Below are 19,745 nucleotides of genomic sequence, written 5' to 3' on the forward strand. Positions count from 1 at the left end.
TTTTTCTACCCTATAAAGGGAATGAATCGTTGTAATTGATACTTGGTTAAGTTTCTGAAGGTCACCCTTGAAAAAAATTATTTGTTCTTTTCTTTTTCTACGCATTCGAATGGCAAATAGGCAGCTAAAAACGTAAGTTGTTCAAATTTTGTTTCAACAGAAACTCCCAATGTTTCATAAACTTTGGTTTCAAAACAATGATGGCAACGAAACGATCATTTCGATAAATGAAATAATTTGCGTCCCTTTTAACCTTATGCACACCAAAAAATTCTGAATTTTACTGGCAATGTAAACATCCATGCATGCAAACATTCATACATGTAAACTTCCTTTTCACGTAAACTAGCAGCTTGCAAGAAATGTTGCAAACAAAAGTGGGCAGTTACATACAATAGGGGAATTTACGTATTCTCGTCAATCTAAGCAGCGTCTGCACTTCTACTAGCATTTTCTCAGCGTCACGCACATATATGATGTGTCTGTTTGTTTACATTCATCTGCTGCTTGCTTCTCTATCCATTCCAATCGACAGAATTTTTCAAAACGTTTTGAAAGCGTTTTTACAACGCTCCAAACTTCTCAGGTGAGTGTGACTATTGTCGGCAGCCTCTTTTTCTTCGACAACCTTCCCATTAGAACTGCGTGTTAACCAGCTGTTCTATTATCGGCAACTCGAAATCAATCCCATTTTGTAGTGCGTATGCTTTATTTGAAGAAAAATGTAGCATTACTGGATTGCTCGATCGTTCAAATATAATCAGATTGAAGCTGAAAGGCTAAACAATCGTTTGGACACATTCAGGGAAGTGCGTTGATGGGAAAACATAGTGAAATTAACGTTTAAATTTTGGTTGCCGAAAACAGTCAGTGGGTGCCGAAGCCAACATTTACCCTATATGGAATATTGCATGACATGTCTCATAAATTTACACGATCCATAATCTAAACTTGTATGATATATGACGCTCCATTTATGTGCATCATAGTAACGGAAATTTACACTACTTTTTTAGCTGTGTGGTCAGGTTTAAGGAACGTTTCAGTTATAACGTCAATATGCACGAGAATTCCAATTCAAAATATTTAATGATCTAAAATCCATTACTGAATTTCAAAGTCATGACGATATTGTTCACAAATTTTACTCCCGTTTGAATAGCATCAAACATGTAGTCAGTTTTTAGCACATCAGTAATCATGTCAATTAATGATTCCTGTGAAAATTCCATTTTAGGAGCAAGTATTTTGATTTTTCCCCGATGCAATAGCAGCATAGGTAGCTCCATTTCCTCGCTGAACAATGTTAGCAGCGAGCGGATTAGGTAGGTTAGGTGTTCCAGTAATAGTGGTGTACCTATAGTTGTAGTATGGGTGTTGTGCCGGAATAATGAGGAGGATCCGCATAAGATTATTTTTTATCGGTAGCTATCCTAAAATACAGCATATTTGCATATTTCAAACTTAAAATATGCCCAAAAGTGACGGAAAATAATTAATTTTCTTTAAGATTTTCACTCCTTTGCATCTATAGTTGCGGTAGTGTTCCTATAATAGTGGAATCTATAAGAAACCAACGCATTCCACTATTATAGGAACCAGAGTTAGCAACTACCACAACTACTGCAACAGTGTTCCTATTAATGGAGGACGATCTTTCTAAAATTTTATGCAATTTTATTACAATGTAATATTTTTCTATCAAATAGTGGTTGAAAGCTATAGATTGACGTGTAATAATTGTGTGTAAATCGTATATTTATTTTTTAAATTGATAAATTGGCTTAGTACCCCCACTACTGGCTCACACACCCTATAGATGAAGAATTTGAAGCAGGGGTGATATTTCTACCTGCAAATACGAATGTAGAATTTGCTCCTCGCTGACGGTTGTTAACGTCAGAGGAATTTGTACCTGGTCGGGAAGTGGAGGGTTTCTTACCTGTCACTTTGCGATCAGGATCGCTTTGCGAGTCTTACATTCCCAAAAAATGTATTTGCAGTTTTCACCACAATTTGAACATTTAAATTTGCTAGGATCTTCTTTCACAGGACAATCGTCCTTTGCGTGCGAGGAATCACCACAATTCATGCGTTAAGCTGGCATGTCGCAATGTTTTGTTCCGTAACTCCATCCCTGGCACTTACGGCACTGGGTGAGGTTTTGGTTCAAAATTTCCGTGCGAAGAGCATGCAAATCGGAAGTGGTTATCACAATAGGGGAAATCTTTTTCTTCTTGGCAAATCGGAAGTGGGTATCACAACAGGGGGAGTCTCTTCCTTCTTGGCAGTAAGCCGTTAAAGTTTACTAGAATTTTTCCTGGATCATTCTCATCATCAGTGAGGAAATCACATTGATTGCTCAAGTTAATTTCATCAGAAGGGGATCAAGAGATTGCCCTTTTCTTTTGTGCTTAGGCGCCATGGGGGCAGTACAACTTGTATTCAAACCGACTTCCAAGCAGATTACTATAAGAATGTGAAGGATTGAAGAGGAATTTTTCCAATCGATATCCAAGCAGGATTACCTCCGGTAGCGTCCAAACAAGGATCGAAGAGGAATAAGAGTCGAAAAAGGTAGAAAATGTACAGGTCTATTGAGCTCTGAAAAGTGCTGTTTAAATTTGTTGTAGCAGTAGGTAGCAGTAACACTTTCTTCAGCAAACAGCAAATAGATCCACATGGCAAGAGAGCACGATGCGAACTTGATTCTAAAACTAGTTCATTGAGCCCTTTGGCCTTTTACCAGATTTATGGATACCAAAATGCAAAGTAACAAAATCAATCGCTATACATTGAATTTGACAACCGCAGCATATTCCTGGATACGATGAAATTTAGCTGCTTGGAGATTTTGGGCTACGGGATATAATGTAGTCCTAGCCCCTCACGACCTATCAAGCAAATAACTAATTCATATAGCAATAATGCACAATAGCAATGAAAAACTATTACCACAACTGCTGTGAAGTTGTAAACCGTAAATTAATTTCTTATTTTCGAAACAAATTTTGTACATTTATTTTTTTTATTTTTTGTAAATTAATTTATTTGTACAGGCCAAGCAAAATAAAAATAATAAACTAAAATAAAGTAAATTAATAAACTTTACAGAGCCAATTTATCATTTGTTTCACACATTATTAATATCTTACATTTAAAGTTAAAATCTTAAGTTAAAGGAATTGAACCGAGTACTCGCGGTCATCTCGAGATTAGTGGAGATTTACAGTTTCATGGATGGGGAGTGGGAGAAGGAATTTGAAATATGATTTACGATACAAATATTTCATATCAGCACTGTAATTACACTATTATTACAAAACACACACAACCAAAATACAAACTAAACACAAGGTTAGTCAAACATACAATCTAAGGTTAATATTCTTCAAGAAAACAAAAATGAGCTTCATAAACTCCAGATTGCGTCCAGCCAAAACATGCCGAACTGGAACATTAGGTTGTCTACCTCGAGTCCGAAGAGAATCATATAGCTCAGATCTGACTCCACGATGCTCAGCACAAGACCAAATAATGTGATCTGCGTCCTGGTAACCTTGTCCACATTCACAGAGATTGCTGTCTTCCAGCCCAACACGGAACAAGTGAGCGTTTAACGAGTAGTGATTGGACATGAGGCGAAACATAACACGAATGAGTCTCGACCCGCATCCAACCCTTTGAACCAAGGAATCTTCAACACCTTAGGGATGATCGAATATAGCCATCGTCCCAAACACCCTTCACTCCATTTATTTAACCAGCTGGCGTGCGACTGTTGACGATAAATGAAGAAAAATTCGTTGATGGTGATCTGTCGATCGTAGATATCGCCTTCCATAGCGCCCACCTTTGCAATGAGTCCGCTTTCTCATTGCCCGGAATCGAGCAATGAGATGGGACCCATGCAAATATATTGACAAAAGATCTTAAAGATTGAGCACTTAGAAGCTCTCGTATTAAATAATGATCTGGTGCAAGTGAGGCGATAGCGTCAAATGTATTTCCGCCAGTTCAGCAACATATACGGAACAAGGAGCATGAAGCATTCGAGAGGCGCTATGAAATTCGTTATAAATACCAAAACCAGCGGACGCCTCTATTAGTGATCCATCTGTGAAGAACGATCTTGCGGAATCAACTTGGCCAAACTTTGCAGCGAAAATTGACGGAGCAATCATGGGATGATGCTCTGGGATTTCGCGAATCCCTTTGGTGTCATGGATAAATCAAAATGAACAGAATTTCCGAAGTCGGAGAAGCAAACACGATAGGGATTATGCTGCAAAGGGCTGACATCCTGTGTTATGTACACGTCGTACAATGACATAAAGCGAGTTTGAGGGTTTAGCTCAAGAAGCTGCTCAAAGTTTGCAATCACTGGTGATTCATAATTCATAATTTCACAACGGGTTAGTAGCCTGAGGGACAATTCTTAAAACCGATCAGAGAGTGGCAACATGCCCGCCGACACTTCAAGACTCATCGTATGAGTCGAGTGCATGCATCCTAACACGATACGAAGACAGCGATACTGGATCCGTTCCAGTTTGATGATGTGCGTTTTAGCCGCCGACTGCACAGTCAAGAAGGTGGTCAAAAATAGTTGCGTGCTTTTTATGCATTTTTGTCTGGATTTATGATAGTATGGGTATGAATTGTTAGCTTCAAGATGTTTTTGAAGTCATGTGATATCTTAAGGTCTACAAAATGTTGTCAAGTTGAGATCTAGATGTCCTCTTGAATTAATGTGGTTTGACTCGTAAATTTTCGACGTATTTGACATGCCATCAGGTCCCTACTAATGATGTTTAACGCAATATGCATCTTAGAGGCCATGCAGAAATCACGTAGTCAATTTAGTGGGGGGGGACGAAAGACCACGATCCATACAAATTTTCAGAAATTTGTATGGACGTTTGACCACGTTGTGGAGAGAGGTTCAAAATCATAAAAAAAATGGACCACGTGGTTTCTGGACATCCCCGTAGAGTATCAGTGATCAAATATTAATTGCTTCCAAAGTATTCTGGAGTTATGGTCATTGAGTAAGGTTAAATTATGTCGTAGACAATGTCCCGAAAATCTTTATGAGTTCAAGAAGTTCTGGTTATATGTAAATCACAGAATGGTATTCGGTGCCCTCCTAACTATTCTGTACCAAAAAGATGATGGAACTTTACAAGTCAAGATCAAGGCCTTAAGCAATCGCCCCTATTCTGTACATCAGGTTGACCTTCTGTCATTTGCGAGGCAATGAAAGTCACGCCTTGTGAGAAGACTCTATATTTGCTTTGCATCGAGAGTCACCTCACAAAGTGACTTTTATTGTCTCGTAAGTGAAAGAGAGACGATGCGATACGTTGAATTGGGGAAAATATCTTGAGTATCTTTAAAAATGATCCCCAATATTTTTTAATTGATTAAAGTCATTTTTTTACTGTTAATCAATCACAATTAAATCTTTGATATAGTTCTGAAATTTGACGGAAGCATTCATCTCTTTCACAAAGCTTTTTTTTCTTAGTAAAGTGTTTCGGTAACTGTGCAAAATAAAAATGTTTTAATTTATTGTTAGCTGTTATATTTATTCACGCATTTTCTACACTTGCATCTTCAACAAAACCATCGTCAATTTCATCAACGCCACTCAATAATTCTTCTAATGCTATTCTCTGTGAAGTTGTTTCTGTTGAAATGTTCTTCTGTTCTTCAAAATGTGACCAATCACTTTAACAAGACTGGTTTCACGACGATTGTACGCAGTTCTTCTTGCTACCAAAAGCGCGTTTATTTTCCGCCGTTTACTACGCTCGCTTGATACATCGAATTGTTTTGATGGCCGTCCACGTCCCGATGAAGTTGAAGGTTCTGGTTCGATTTCCACGAATATTTCCATGTTAAACTACGCGTCAATAAAATCTTTATTAACAAACTCAAAACGCTAATTTTGTCTGTTAGCCTTTTCCCATAGATGTCGGAATTTTAATCCTTTAAATTTGTCGAACCTCTTAACGGAATCCCTTTATGAAGAGCTTTGAGTGGGTTGGTTTATTTCCTTTAAATTCCGTTATAATTGTTTATCTTTTGACAAGTCAAGGTTTATTGATTTTTTTATTCACTCGGAAGTTTCCGCAGATGTACTCAAATGCCTTTTCAATTCATTGAGTTTGCTGCCCTGGGGCTCTCAAAATACTAATATTGTTTTGTAGTGTAATAATACAGATTCTACCTATCTCAATATCGAGTTGAAAGAATAATGTTGATTTTGGTACAGGAAGCTAAATTACTAACATGCGCCGGGAAAGCGCTCTATTATATCTGATCTTTTCAACTGTGGTACAACATGGTGTGGTACAATTTCAGTAAATAATAGTTTTGTTCCCGCACATGCTTTTAACGCTTCCGCTGTATGTTGCAGTAAAATAAGAATCTGGTAAAACCTAATAAAGTAAGTTAAAAACACGCATTTTGAACATTTTGGACTTATTAATCTTGGTTTTCCCAGTCTATTTTACAGTATCTTATAGCAACAGCAGAAAAAAAGGTACAGGAACAGACCTTATGTTTAGCCGAGTTCAAGCTGCCGAATATTTGATTTATCACTAATTATAATTGTTAAGTCAAATATACTCAACTTTAATTTTTTTTTTTTGCAGGTACTCTTAAGATAATCGTGGATGTTGTCCCGATTGTAAACAATGGCAAACTTTGTTTTATTGAACACTTAAGCTGAAAAAAAAAAAATTTTATTGGTCTATATTGCATGCTTTTTCTGATTGTTTAAAAAAAAATTATATACCTACCATTTGAAAGCTTAAGATTTAAGTTTTCAGCTCCGTCTTATTTCTAAGCACTAGGTTGTTTCTATTTAGAGAAATTAAGTTTCAAATATATGACTGCTTTTCTCAAAAAAAGGCGAGTAACCAACTCTATTACCTGTATCGCAGTAATAGAGTCGGTTTTCAGAACTCTTTTTGTGGGATTTTATGTATCAAATAATCTTCTTTCGATAGCAGATTACAGAATCCGAATCGAGAGAAGTCGGTCTTCTTCTTAATAACCACCTGAATCCCCATAGTGGACTGGAAGCAGAAACTAACGTACTCTAAAACCGATAAAATCGTTGTCCGGTACAACGTTAGAAGATCTTGCGGATGGGCTCCCCACCACGTTCCGGTAATTGTTCGGAGAAAATTGATTCTTTGTTGGCATTTTCGTCTCAGACACTCAATGTGGGATCTCCAGGTGCATTTAGAATCGAGCCAGACCCCAAGATAATTGAAAGACATAGAATGAGTGATCGGTTTACCCAAAAGTTGAAGCTTTGGTTTTGTTGGGCTATGCTTCCTAGAAAAAACAACCAACTCAGTTTTCTCCGTGGAGAATTCGATACCTAGCTGAATAGCTGAACAAATTGTCTAAGGTATCCTGTAAGGGTCCTTGCAGGTTGACCCCTTTGGGTCCTGTCATAGACACTACGCCGTCATCTGCAAGTTGTCTCAACGTGCAGTTGTCACTTAGACAATTGTCAATTTCTCTGACGTAGAAATTATAAAAAAGGGGCTTAAACATGAGCTCTAGGGAAGACCCATGTAACTAAATCGAGAAGCTGTAGAGTTTCCATGAGAAAAGCTTATATGTATAGAAAGGCCCCAAGCTTGGAGTTTTTGACGTAGGACTACGTCTTTGATTTCTATATGGGGGTACACTTTGTGAAAACCGAAAATGGAACATGTAACAAATTAAGATAGATTTTGAACGTTGAAGTTGCCCCTGGTCCAACTTCAATAATTTTATCACCAATCGATCAGAAATATGGCTACGCATCGATAACAATGCTTCCGAATGTTGATTTTCAACATGAAACTATTGAAAAACTGGTAAATGTCCAGCATTTTCCAAAAGCGTCGAATTAACTAACAAATCCACCAATTACCTACATGCATATGCTGCTTCCCCAGAACAGTCGTCAGAGAGTAGTAAGTAGACGAAACAAGTCGAAGTGGCATTCGCCTCCGATACTCGGGCGCGTGCGAATAGGGAGGATGGAATTGCGTAATATTTTGCACACTCATCGCCAAACGCAAATTCTTCGAGATAACCACCATCCGTCGTCTGGCTCGCTGTGGCGGTATCTGACGTATCTCCGGTCTGATTTACGAGGTGTGCTGAAGGTGTTCCTGAAAAATGAGATCCGTGATGCTGTCACCTACACTAAACACGCCAAGCGTAAGCGGCCATGGCTGGTGACAGAGACGCACTCTGTTTGGTTTCGGAGGTTAAATCATCACCAACTTTGGCAACTCTTTTCAGGGCCACCAAGCTTATTACAGTAAAGAGTAGGAATAGAATTCATCTGCCTGTTTGTCCATATTCAGAACCAACGATCACACAAAATGCTCATGTAATCAAACACTCAGTTAAATACTAGTTTTTATGTCGCATCCTCAATGCAACAATATAATTATGTCACACAACTTTACCCTAATTCCTATATCTGAGAGACGCCTGGAGTGCATAAAACAAACATTATCATTACCATTATCATTTAGATTATCTTACAATTGTATTTCATTGCCAAGTGGTCGCGCCTACCGATTCAAAAAGTACACTTTAGTGGCTCCGGGCTATGATTAATTTACGCCGCCGGCACACAGGTCTAGATTTACTACTATTTTGATCAATTTAAAAGTGTGCATATCAGAAAAAAAATAGTATATTTGATAAGCTTTGATAAGCTTCAATAAGCTTTGATAAGCTTTAATTAGCTTTGAATCATAAGTTTTTTAGACTATTTATTTTTTATTTTTTGGTGTGCATTTTTTTCTGAAAAGTCCATCCTGTTTTCTAAGACTTTCTAAAACTCATTTCGATTAGATGAGTCGTATTCGTGTTATGATTTACAGCACAAACTAACGAGTTTCATTGAATTTCTAGAGCGAATATCTGAAATCTGATTATTTTTTCGCTATTTTTCGAATTCCTTATAAATTTATATAAGACAGTGACTATTCCTTAAAATACAACTGGAATTATAAGCACAATCAGAATACTTAAATGTCTACGTTTCAGTATTGAAAAAAAAATCTAAAATCCTAAAATCTTTATGATTTTTAGTTTTCCGTAGTACAATAATACCTCAATTCTCACATTTCAATCTAATGAACCAATCAGCTCGAAAGCTTTCAGTTGGTGGCATTAATTTAAATGGTTCTGCAACTCTGGAGGTGTCTATTATCATGTGGATAGGTTGAAGAGATATTCCAGTTTAATAGTTTCAAAAAATTTCTAACTCTAAAGAGTCACTCACATTAGATCCGGATCTGAAGCGTTGCAGCAAGGTGACAGCTAAATCTATTGTTTTACAGTGAAGTTTAAGTTAACGCTACGCAAGCGGATATAATGCGGGAGACCATCGACGAATCAAAGCAAAGCTAAAAATGGTAATGCGGCACCTAGTTTTACGATCCGTAACTACAAAAATGATGATGTACTAAAAAAAGGTCATGCAATTTGAACGTAATTACCATTTTCACCACATTTTTTTTAATATCAGAAAGTAATTACCATTTTCATTTATTCAATTGAAGCTATCAACGTATTTTAAAATTCGAAAAATTTAATTTGTTACTTGCATTAAAAAAAAGCGGACGCGAAGTATGTGACTAAGAAATAATTTATCATGGTTGAAATTTATGCCACGGATACACTTGAATGACAAACAATGAGCAGGAGCATTATTTATTAATTAAATTATGTGCAAATCCATGGTTACAGTTGTATAGTTTTTGGATGTGCTAATAATTTATTATACAAATAATGCTCATGTTCATAGTTTGTCATACAAGTGTATCCGCGGCAATACTATTACCTTTTGGTTTAATTCCATATTGCAAGTTTTGTTTTAATTTAAATATATTTTTATTAACAGCCCCCCCTGGCCAGATTCGAATGTGGTGTGACAAAAGCAAGATTCCAAATGTTCATTACAGCTAAAAGGTTTGTTGTTAGAATTATGAAACTTTGAGATACAATGATAATGATTGTTTTATGTAAGATGCAAGTAGAGGATGTAAAATTAGTGATACATAAAACCTATCTATTTTGCTTTCAAACAGTCACAGTAAACGATTTTAATTGTAATGAGCAATCGGAATGAGTGAACAATCAGCATCATAAAATTGCTAATTGGAACCCTCTGAAAGTTGAATTGACAGGTTTAATGTGTCATACACGAACTTTACCTCCTTCTCTGCATCTCACAAATAAAACATATAGTTATAATATCTAGTAATTTCATAATTCCGAATAACAGCATTTTAGTTGTAATGAGCAATTGCAAGCATGGACACAAGTATAATTATTCAATCTTAATGGCATCAAGCTCAGGTGAAAGATATCAGAAATATCACGTAGAAATAAATAAAATGGTTCATGGCATTAAAAATATGTATTGACAAATCCAAAATTTACACCAACTCTTATTATGTTTCTATCTTATTGATGCATTCGCACAAAGTGATATTAATTATACCTTTATCGATTTTTTTTTTTCTAACAGATTACTACCACCATGCCTTGAATGATCTAATAATTGAGTGCCAAATTATGTCCAAACCAAGCTGGTGTATACCTGAAGTGACTTGGTTAAAGGGAGAAGATCCCGTTACTTTAGATAATAGAGTTCGTGCTTCATATGAGGGTAACGAAATATTTCAATTAAATATATACAATCCAACAGCAGACGATAGTGGACTGTACACGTGTATAGCACAGAACTCATCAGGAGAACGAGTGATTTCACATGAAGTCGATTTTACTGCTAAGGTGCACTACATTCATCTTCCTGGTATGCACCATGCCGATAAAAAGATTCTAACAGAGGAAGAGCTCTTAGAAAAGCAGGAACAGGAAGCGAAACTAGCTCAAGAGCATGCAACTGCCCGTGGTACATCACGGGCTGAACCTCCTGCTGAGCCTTACAAGGAGGAATCGTATGTTATCAGAGATTCAAAAAATAAATTAACATGGGCCGGCCAACTACATAATATAACAGCTCAGAAAGGCCAAACAGTTAAAATGATTTGTTCTGTCAACGGCAACCAAGCAATAATTAAATGGCAGAAAAATAAAAAAGCTATTGATTACAACGATCGCGTAAAACTACTTAACAGCGGTGTAATAGGACAGATCGTAATCAATAACGTGACAAATAAAGATGCCGGTGAATACGTCTGCTCAGCTAAAAACAACTACAATGAAATTCAAACTACGTGCGTTTTGAAGGTGATTCAGTTAGTAACAGCGGAAACATCACCACCAACATTCACCAAAGCTATCAAAGGTGAGTATAAAATAGATATCTTATAGTACGTTGAACGTTCAGACATGTTATAACTTCTCAGTCTGGACAGCGCTTTACCCGCAAAGTGTATACACAAACCTTTCTCGTCCCAGAATGCTCTCGTGTTGAATACCTAAAATAAATTTCACTTCATTTATTTAGTAGGGGAATTTACGTATTCTCGACAACCTAAGCAGCGACCTTCTTTCTATAGCCCTTTTCTCTAAGGAACACACACATATGCAGTATTGGTTTGTTTACAATCTTTTGCTGCCAGCTGCTCTAACAATTTCAGTCGAAAGAATTCTTTTATTTTATATTGACTAAACGAGTCTTTTCAGCCTACTCACCACCAATCATGTCATAGTGAGCCTACTGAATTTTTTTTTAATTTTGTTTTATTTGCTGTATTGCTTAATTCATCATTTCTTATTTAGCCTACTTGCCATCCAACAGGTCATGGTAAGCATACTGATATTTCAAACGTTGTCAGCCTACTCAACACCCATTTGGTCATGATGAGCCTGCTGAAGCATATATTATAATTTTAAATCAGTTGCAACTCTTTTCAGATTACTCACCACCCATCAGGTCATGGGGAGCCTACTGAATTTGTACGTATTAATTTTTATTGAAAATACATTTTTTTTTATTTCAAGATGGCCGACCATCAAAGGAATACTCGCTCTATCTTTTTTTTTTTTTTTATATAACTACCGATAAATAAAATCTGCACACTCAACATCCATTTCTAGTTTTCACTAATTTTCAGCATAACAAGTTAGAATTCACTGCAAAATGTTCTTTCCAATTAAATTTCCGTATACTTACAATTTGGGAGCAATCGCTGCGCCATTGTGGTGACCGACGTTGCTTTCAGTGTCCATTTTTTTTAGGAGCGCTTGAATAAAAACTTCCTTCCGCATCAAAATTAGTTTTCTGAATAACTTGTTCGAGCCTTTTTTGTGTTTCCCAAACCTCCTATCAAATATGGTCATCTCACTCTCTCATAAGCGAAACCACTCACCAATATTCCCATTTCACATCATCTCGTTTAATTATCAACTATGAACACTCACACACAGAAGCATACCATCCTTTATTATCTCCGAATATTATCGAACACACACACGCACACACACGGTGAGATCCATCTCAGACCTCTAATCCACAAACTACACTAGTCCGGGATATAATAACTTTATAGCTAGCTTTATAGTATAAAGCTCCCCCCGGCTTCACACTAGTATTCATATGTTTTCATGAGATCGATAATATCCATCATTTTGGCACTGGGACGATAAATGTCAATTATTCTCCTTTTTTGTTTTGCTTACATTTCTAGTCTTAAACATTTTATTTTTCAACGGTCTGCATTATTTACTACAACCACCACACACGGTGATTAAATGAGCACCGTTTAGTGAGGCAGGATCGAATTCGATTTTTAAATCTGTGTTAGGGAATGCGCTGTTTGCAGGTAATCGGTGATAACTTTTATCACCATTGCAACAGGTGGACATTGTGTATTTTTGAATAGTGACTTATTGAAAATTAATAAAGTGTTCATTGTAGCAATTTGCCAGCTAAATTTCCAATCGTTTGGCTTGTTTAGAATTAAAATCCATCTGCTATTGACAGAGTTATATGTATGTAATCAACACCTGACCTCTTTTCGTAATGCGGTCGGATTTGATTTTCTGAAATTGGACCCCCAATATGTTGCCGAAAGACGTAATCCTACGTAAAAAAAAATAATCTTTACCAAATTTATGATGGTCCAGAAAACGACCGTTTTCTCGTGATGGTTGAGTAATGCTGATCTATTAGGGTGTTCAACACGGATAAGGCTGGCGAACTGTATGTTATATGGAACTCACAAACAGGCTGCTTTTTCATGGTATACACAGTGTGATATTCAATAATCAATTAATTATCTCAACATTTAGTGGCAGATCATTCAAAAATTTTGGTAACATGCACAAATTCTATAATTCATATTAATTTCCTATGCTGATCGAAACAAACATTATGACGCCACTACAAGGATGACTGAGTAAACGAATCGTGCGAATCGAAATGAAAACCTAGTGAAAAACGAATTGCACCAATACATTCAGGCCTACAATTCCACACCTTCTATAGACCAGATTGAGTTTTGATAGTTAGCTGCTTGCGGGAGCTGACATCCGATTGATAACCTTTACAATATCCAAAACATACTCTTTAACAAATCTGTGGTGGTCCTGAAAAGGACCGTTTAGTCGTGATGGTTCAGTAATGCTGAGCTATTGGGGTGTGGTTGGCGAGCTGTTAATTGTTTGGAGCAAGGTTGACACGCTTGGCATAAATGACCCACGAGGAAACTGATTTCGATCCAGCGGCTTCTTCCTCCTTCTATGGGTGCTCATGTGGGCTCTGCAGCTCACTGCTTGCAGGCTGCCTTTCGTGGGGTACGCCACACGCTAATCACTGCTGCTGCTGCTGACGTTGACGACCGGACACCACCACACACGGTGATTGAATGAGCACCGTTCAGTGAGACAGGATCGAATTCGATTTTTAAATCTGTGTTAGGGAATGCGCTGTTTGCAGGTAATCGGTTATAATTTTGATCACCATTGCAAACTTGGACATTTGTGTATTTTTCAATAGTGACCTATTGAAAATTAATAAAGTGTTCAATTTAGCAGATTGGTAGATAAATTCCCAATTCTTTGGCTTATTTAGAATTAAAATTCATCTGCTATTGACAGTGGTATATGTGGTCAAAACCTGACCTATTTTCGTCCCGCGGTTAATTTTGGTTTTTTTTTAAATTGCACCCCCAATATGTTGCCGAAAGACGTAATCCTACGTCAAAAAAACACTATTTCGAAGCAGTGTCAGGTTGACTTCTCCTATGTGTCTTACGTACATACGTACTGCTGTTCTACCAAGTTCTTCAATTCATTCAACCGTTGCTTCTTTCTACTCTCCGTCCACAAAACTCGTAGAAATATACTGCCCATAATCGCTTATCAGTTCCATCTTTGCTTGATTTCCTATCCATATGGGTCTGATATGCGATTATGAGTAGTATACCTGTTCCTTGAATACAGGTGGATTCTGTTTCTGTACATCGCTTACATTCTCTTCCCAGTTTTTCTCGGTCTCGGGAGTTATAACGATCATTTTCCCTGCAGTCTCCTCAACCAGATCGAGAATCGCCACCGAGCATTTCCAGGTCAATTATCAAAAAATAAACAAATTTTAAATTTACCTCTTAAAATGTCATGAAAGTACGCATAATTGTTCGCTAGAGGCAATGAACCGTGTTTGTGCTGGAATTCCCCCATTTCGACTCCCGCCTGATTTTTAAAAATGTCGTATTCGATATTTTTCAATAAAGGATAGCTCGAAAACGGCTTATCTAATCGAAATGACGTTTGAGAAGGTTGTAGAAAACACAATGAAACAAACACATATTCTCATCGTCAATGAAAAAAAAACTGTGAAGATTTCAATATTGAAAAGCATACATTTTTCATGTATCATAAATTATGTTTATTTTCTGGACCAACATATATGTTTTCTGCATGAAAAGCAATAAAACGTATTAGTGGATATAATGTTCAAAATTTATAGTAGTTAAAAGTTGATGCTCTACGATTTTTGCCAATTAGATAAGCTTTCAATTGTCTAATTGGCAAAAATCGTAGAGTATCAACTTTTACTACTATAAATTTTGAACATATACTTTTTATTGTTTTTCATGCAGAAAACATATTTGTTGTTCCAGAAAATATATTTCAATACACAAATCACATACAAATTGCGACAAAAAAATTACAATTTACAATAAGTTACCTTGTTTATTTAAGACGTCATTTCAATCAGATGAGCCGTTTTCGTGCTATGATTTATTGAAACATATCGAACACGCCATTTTGAAAAAGTTGGCGAGAGTCAAAATGACCGAATCCCTGCACAAGCTTGGTTTATTACGCTTGGCATTGAATTAGGCGAAGATTCACGGAACTCGGAGAGGGAAAAATAAAATCGATTCATCAGTGATGACGGCATGGAACAGCTTCACCATGTATCTTCCGTCACATCCCGCACTGCCACCGCTGCACAGTGTTTTAAAAGTTTATTTTCACGCTCTTAATTAAGAGCACCATGAAAAAGTGGATTTTGAGTGATGACGTCTCTTACAAAGCTGATGGACATGGTATGCTTCATCTTTTGAAAAAAATGAGTTTTGTGATTAATCCCCTAAAAACTACATGTAAAATTATATTTCATAATGTCGAGATAGAAGGTTGATGTGTCTGGCAAAGTTGTAGAAAAAATATTTCAAGCTGCTTTGTATTGTATACATATCAAGCTGAACATTGCATTAGGTCCTAAGTAACATTGATCGATTCTCTTCATCGACTTTCTTTCGTTAATAACTTGGGTACAGAACCGTTTCTTACCGTGTTTGTCGTATTGGAAGCTAGATAATCACCCATATTCTTGTTTTCGTTCAAACCGTATTTTCCATACAAAAAAACTTTTTTTTTTGTATGGAAAATACGGTTTGAACGAAAACGAGAATATGGGTGAATAGCTTCTTTCATAGATATGTATGGTGAAAATAGTTGGGAATGCCTTAACATGGCCGTGATAATGCATAGAGAAAGTCGACAAAAAGAATCTGTCAGTGTTACAGCTTGATACACACTTAGAAATAACTAATTTTATACGTGACGGAATCCATCATTGACATAAAAAATGAGACGTAAACAAACATGTCATGTAATTTTAAGTGCTCCGAGACTGAAAAGTTCGTTTCTCGACGAAAAGTACGTTTGATTTAGCTATATTTCACGTCTGTTATGACTCAAATCTATGTCAAAATTGACGCTCGTATATGTCACTCTCAGAGCATCTAAATTTACATGGATTTTTCTAAGTGTGTATGTATTGCATTGTATTGGAGTTAGGGAGCATTTTTTTTCGATTTGCCCCTGAAAACATTTTTTTTTTCTTCTCAAAATGCCTTTTGTTCCATTATCTAGTTTGTTACTATGTTCTACAAAGTTGTTTGTAAAATCAATATACACATTTTTCTCGAAGGTACTATACTTTTAATGCAAAACAAAAAAAAAGTATAATTTTCTCATAGTAACTGCAATATAACAAATGATTTGTGCATTGTCAGTTTCCAACCAGATGAACCTAAAATAAAAAAAAAAAAACGTATTTTGCGCCAAATCGTATTCGGAGCTGGCAGCACCCTCTCAGATTCAATGAAACTTTCTGGATGTGTGGACCTTGACTAAATATGCCACTTTGCATACTTAGTTTTTCCAATGACAACTCCTACAAAATTGTGTTGTATCGATGACTTTTAGAATATTGTCCAAGTTATCGAAAAAAAATACTGGAAAAAATTTCATGTGAGACCTACACTGAAAAAAAACGATTTTTAAATTTTAAAGTCGATTTAATAAAAAAATGGCCATGTTTGATTTGGATGAAACTTATGTTTACTACCATCCGTTCATACATCGCGAGATGGGCACTTTTAAGGAAAAAAAAGTTTTTCTTACAAAAACTTTTTCATGTCTGAACTGATTTTTTTTTTGATTTGCCGTTTTCACACAAACCTAAACCAGTGAAGCTCAAAATCATCGCAGAATCCAATGAAGCTCAATTAGCGATTCAATTTTGTCTAATCAGCACTTAAGTTCACTTTGATTAATCGAGAATTTCATATGAAAAAGGCTCATGATGCATTTCTCGCCAAATCGTATTTGGAATTGGCAGCACCCTCTCAGAGTTCAAAAAAACTATTTGGACATGTAGACCTTGTCAAAAAAATATGATTCCCTTATTCTGTTGTCTACTACTGATGCAAAATTTGATAATATGTGAGAGAAAAAACACAAGATTTTTCGTATATCATGTATATATTTTCAATGTTTTAAACCTATTTTCATACATGCTATTTTTTCCTTTTTCCAATCAAGTTAAATATGTTTGGTTCATCTTCTGAATTAGAATACCTTTTTACCGCTACTTTGTCACCAGTTATAGGCACAAAACTGTGGAATTTCTGTGTGCCAGATATTGTCTTTGTGCTGTTATATAGTTCTTCGAGTTCTTCTGACATTTCGATGTACTGTTCAGTGGATATGTACTCGAAACGTAGTTTTGTGATATTTTTATCTGTTTGTTCAACTGCCCAGTTATATAATTTTCGTGGAGTTGTTATGGTGTTTCCATAATCTCGAGCAAGACAAGCTCTCTTTGCCATTCGCTTGAGGGTACCACCAATGGCATCACAGGGACCTTTTCCATGAGACGTTGCAAAAAATGCCATTCTGCTTCTAATCCATGCTTAAACTGAAATCTACACAGACTAGCTAAGTTTTTTTTTTGTATTGTGATGCTGCCCCATCTGAAATAAAAGTAATTTTAGAAAAATCTATCGATTTTTTAATAAAATCTATCATTTTTGAGATAAACAACTGAACTGCAACTGTATCGTGAGTCATTACTTCTGATATGATAATGAAGCTAACATTTTCAAGTTTACTGTCTTTCTTATAATAAACTTCAAAAGAATGTATTGTTGCTTGAGAATTATTCCAGTGATATCCTTGAGCAGCGTTTTGGATAATAAATGAATAATTTTCAGAAAAATCACAAATTGCTAGAATTTCGCCTTATTTTAATGATTTTTTTTTTATTTCTTAGAAAAGATGACTGTTGTTTGTAAATAAAGTTATGAGTTATAAGTTTGTTAATTTTATCAATGAGATACGGAACAAATTCATCAACAGGCTTGATAATCGTTTCCAAATTACAACGATCAGTATTCAGCCACTTTTGAAACACAACATCTTGTTTGTCATTTGATTCTAATAGCATAGTAAGTTCCTCTTCAATATGTTCATTGGAAGCACACTTTTCGCAAGCACGGAAAAAGCAATCAGTTGTTCTAGTGGAAATATTACAAAGCATTTTTTTCTATTACTGCATCTGGTGACAAAATTCTTAAACTGTTGATCATTAATTTTATATTTTCATGAATTGTACAAATACATACATTATGTATACCAGTAGAATCAAGCAAAATGTAATGTTTTGGTCGCAATTGTGTAAATACAGTGAAACCAATATTAATATCTTTATATTTATCAACAAAAATCATGTACGCTTCTTTGAGGGACATAATTAACAGGCGTTTTTGAACGTGTTCTTTTCGTTCATTTCTAAACTCGGAAACAAAATCATTTGTTCCGGGCATAGGTCTACTAATATCATTGTCATCAAAAAAAATCCCTAACTAGTTTTTTGTATCATCGTTGATCCCATGCCCACTTATTTTGTTGGGTGTGCTTAGAATACCCTGCTCATTAACAAGGCTCTTCACCTGCCTCACCATGTACGTTGGTGCGTTGAATTCTGCTACAACTTTATTCACGGACCAAGACTTTGGCAATACTGATAATACTGTTATCTGATTTTCTGTCAGCTGTAGGGGAATTGATCTTCTCCTTAAGCTGCACAATCATTTCTTCGTATGCCTCTACTTTGCTAATGTCTGCTGTATCTAGGCCAAATATATTTCTTCGCACTGCTTGTGTAATTTCTAGAGATTTTATTGAACGATAATCCATGCTCCTCATGTTCCTCGATGAAATTGGAGATAAATTCAACGTTTCCACAAAGCCATTAAACTTCTCAACATTGTATGGGCGTTGCATATCATCTGCTGATAGAACTGACTCCAATGATGGAACCGTATCTGAAGGAAAGAAGAAGAAAAAATAATTAATAAGTGCAATTAGAAAGTTGCAGTTAAAATTTGATAGAATCATCAGGATGACTGTTCTTACCTAGCTCATCTACGGATTGATGGCCACTCATTGATGGACCTGAATCATCACTATGCTGCTGCCCACTAGTTGACGGTTGGATATTTACTTCATTTTCAACCGATCGGCGTTTTTTCATAACTGGACTTCTATTATGAGATATCACGCTACGGCATGACTCACAAATACTCATCGTTTCATCAATTTCGTGGTTATATCCCATAGAATGTATTTTTTCTACCATCGTTGACGATATGGCCCGTAACTTATTTCGGTTGCATCTCGGATTATTTATATTTGCACAACATTTCAATCCTTTGAGCCTTAATTTACTACTTTGGTCCATGATAATAATTTTACTACAACTTGTCTTCACAACTTTCGTTATCAGATTGACTGCTGTTTGTATGAAATCAACCTTAGTTTTATAGTGCTCATAGGTATAATGAAGTGGTAGGTATTTAATGTTAATGGTTTAGGTATAAATAACAGAAGGGCATATAGAATTATGATGCGATACGTTGACTTCCCAAATCGTTGTT

At 36.1% G+C, this 19,745-nt stretch overlaps 1 protein-coding gene across 4 annotated transcripts in view; it reads left to right on the forward strand.

Moving 5' to 3' along the window:
• LOC135714868 (muscle M-line assembly protein unc-89-like) overlaps positions 1-19,745 on the forward strand; it is a 148,309-nt gene that overhangs the window by 11,649 nt on the left and 116,915 nt on the right. For 3 of the 4 annotated variants that reach the window (XM_065238282.1, XM_065238281.1, XM_065238279.1), the window contains exon 3: positions 10,568-11,350. In XM_065238282.1, the coding sequence (XP_065094354.1) occupies positions 10,568-11,350 (783 nt within the window). Of the gene's footprint in view, positions 1-9,252; positions 9,510-10,567; positions 11,351-19,745 lie in introns of those variants that run through there. The other variant, XM_065238280.1, reaches the window with a different exon arrangement.

This window comes from Ochlerotatus camptorhynchus, unplaced genomic scaffold (assembly GCF_037179485.1).
Source record: "Ochlerotatus camptorhynchus isolate MF236.1 unplaced genomic scaffold, CSIRO-AGI_Acam_v1.1 ptg000746l, whole genome shotgun sequence".
In the NCBI taxonomy this organism is placed as follows: domain Eukaryota; kingdom Metazoa; phylum Arthropoda; class Insecta; order Diptera; family Culicidae; genus Ochlerotatus; species Ochlerotatus camptorhynchus.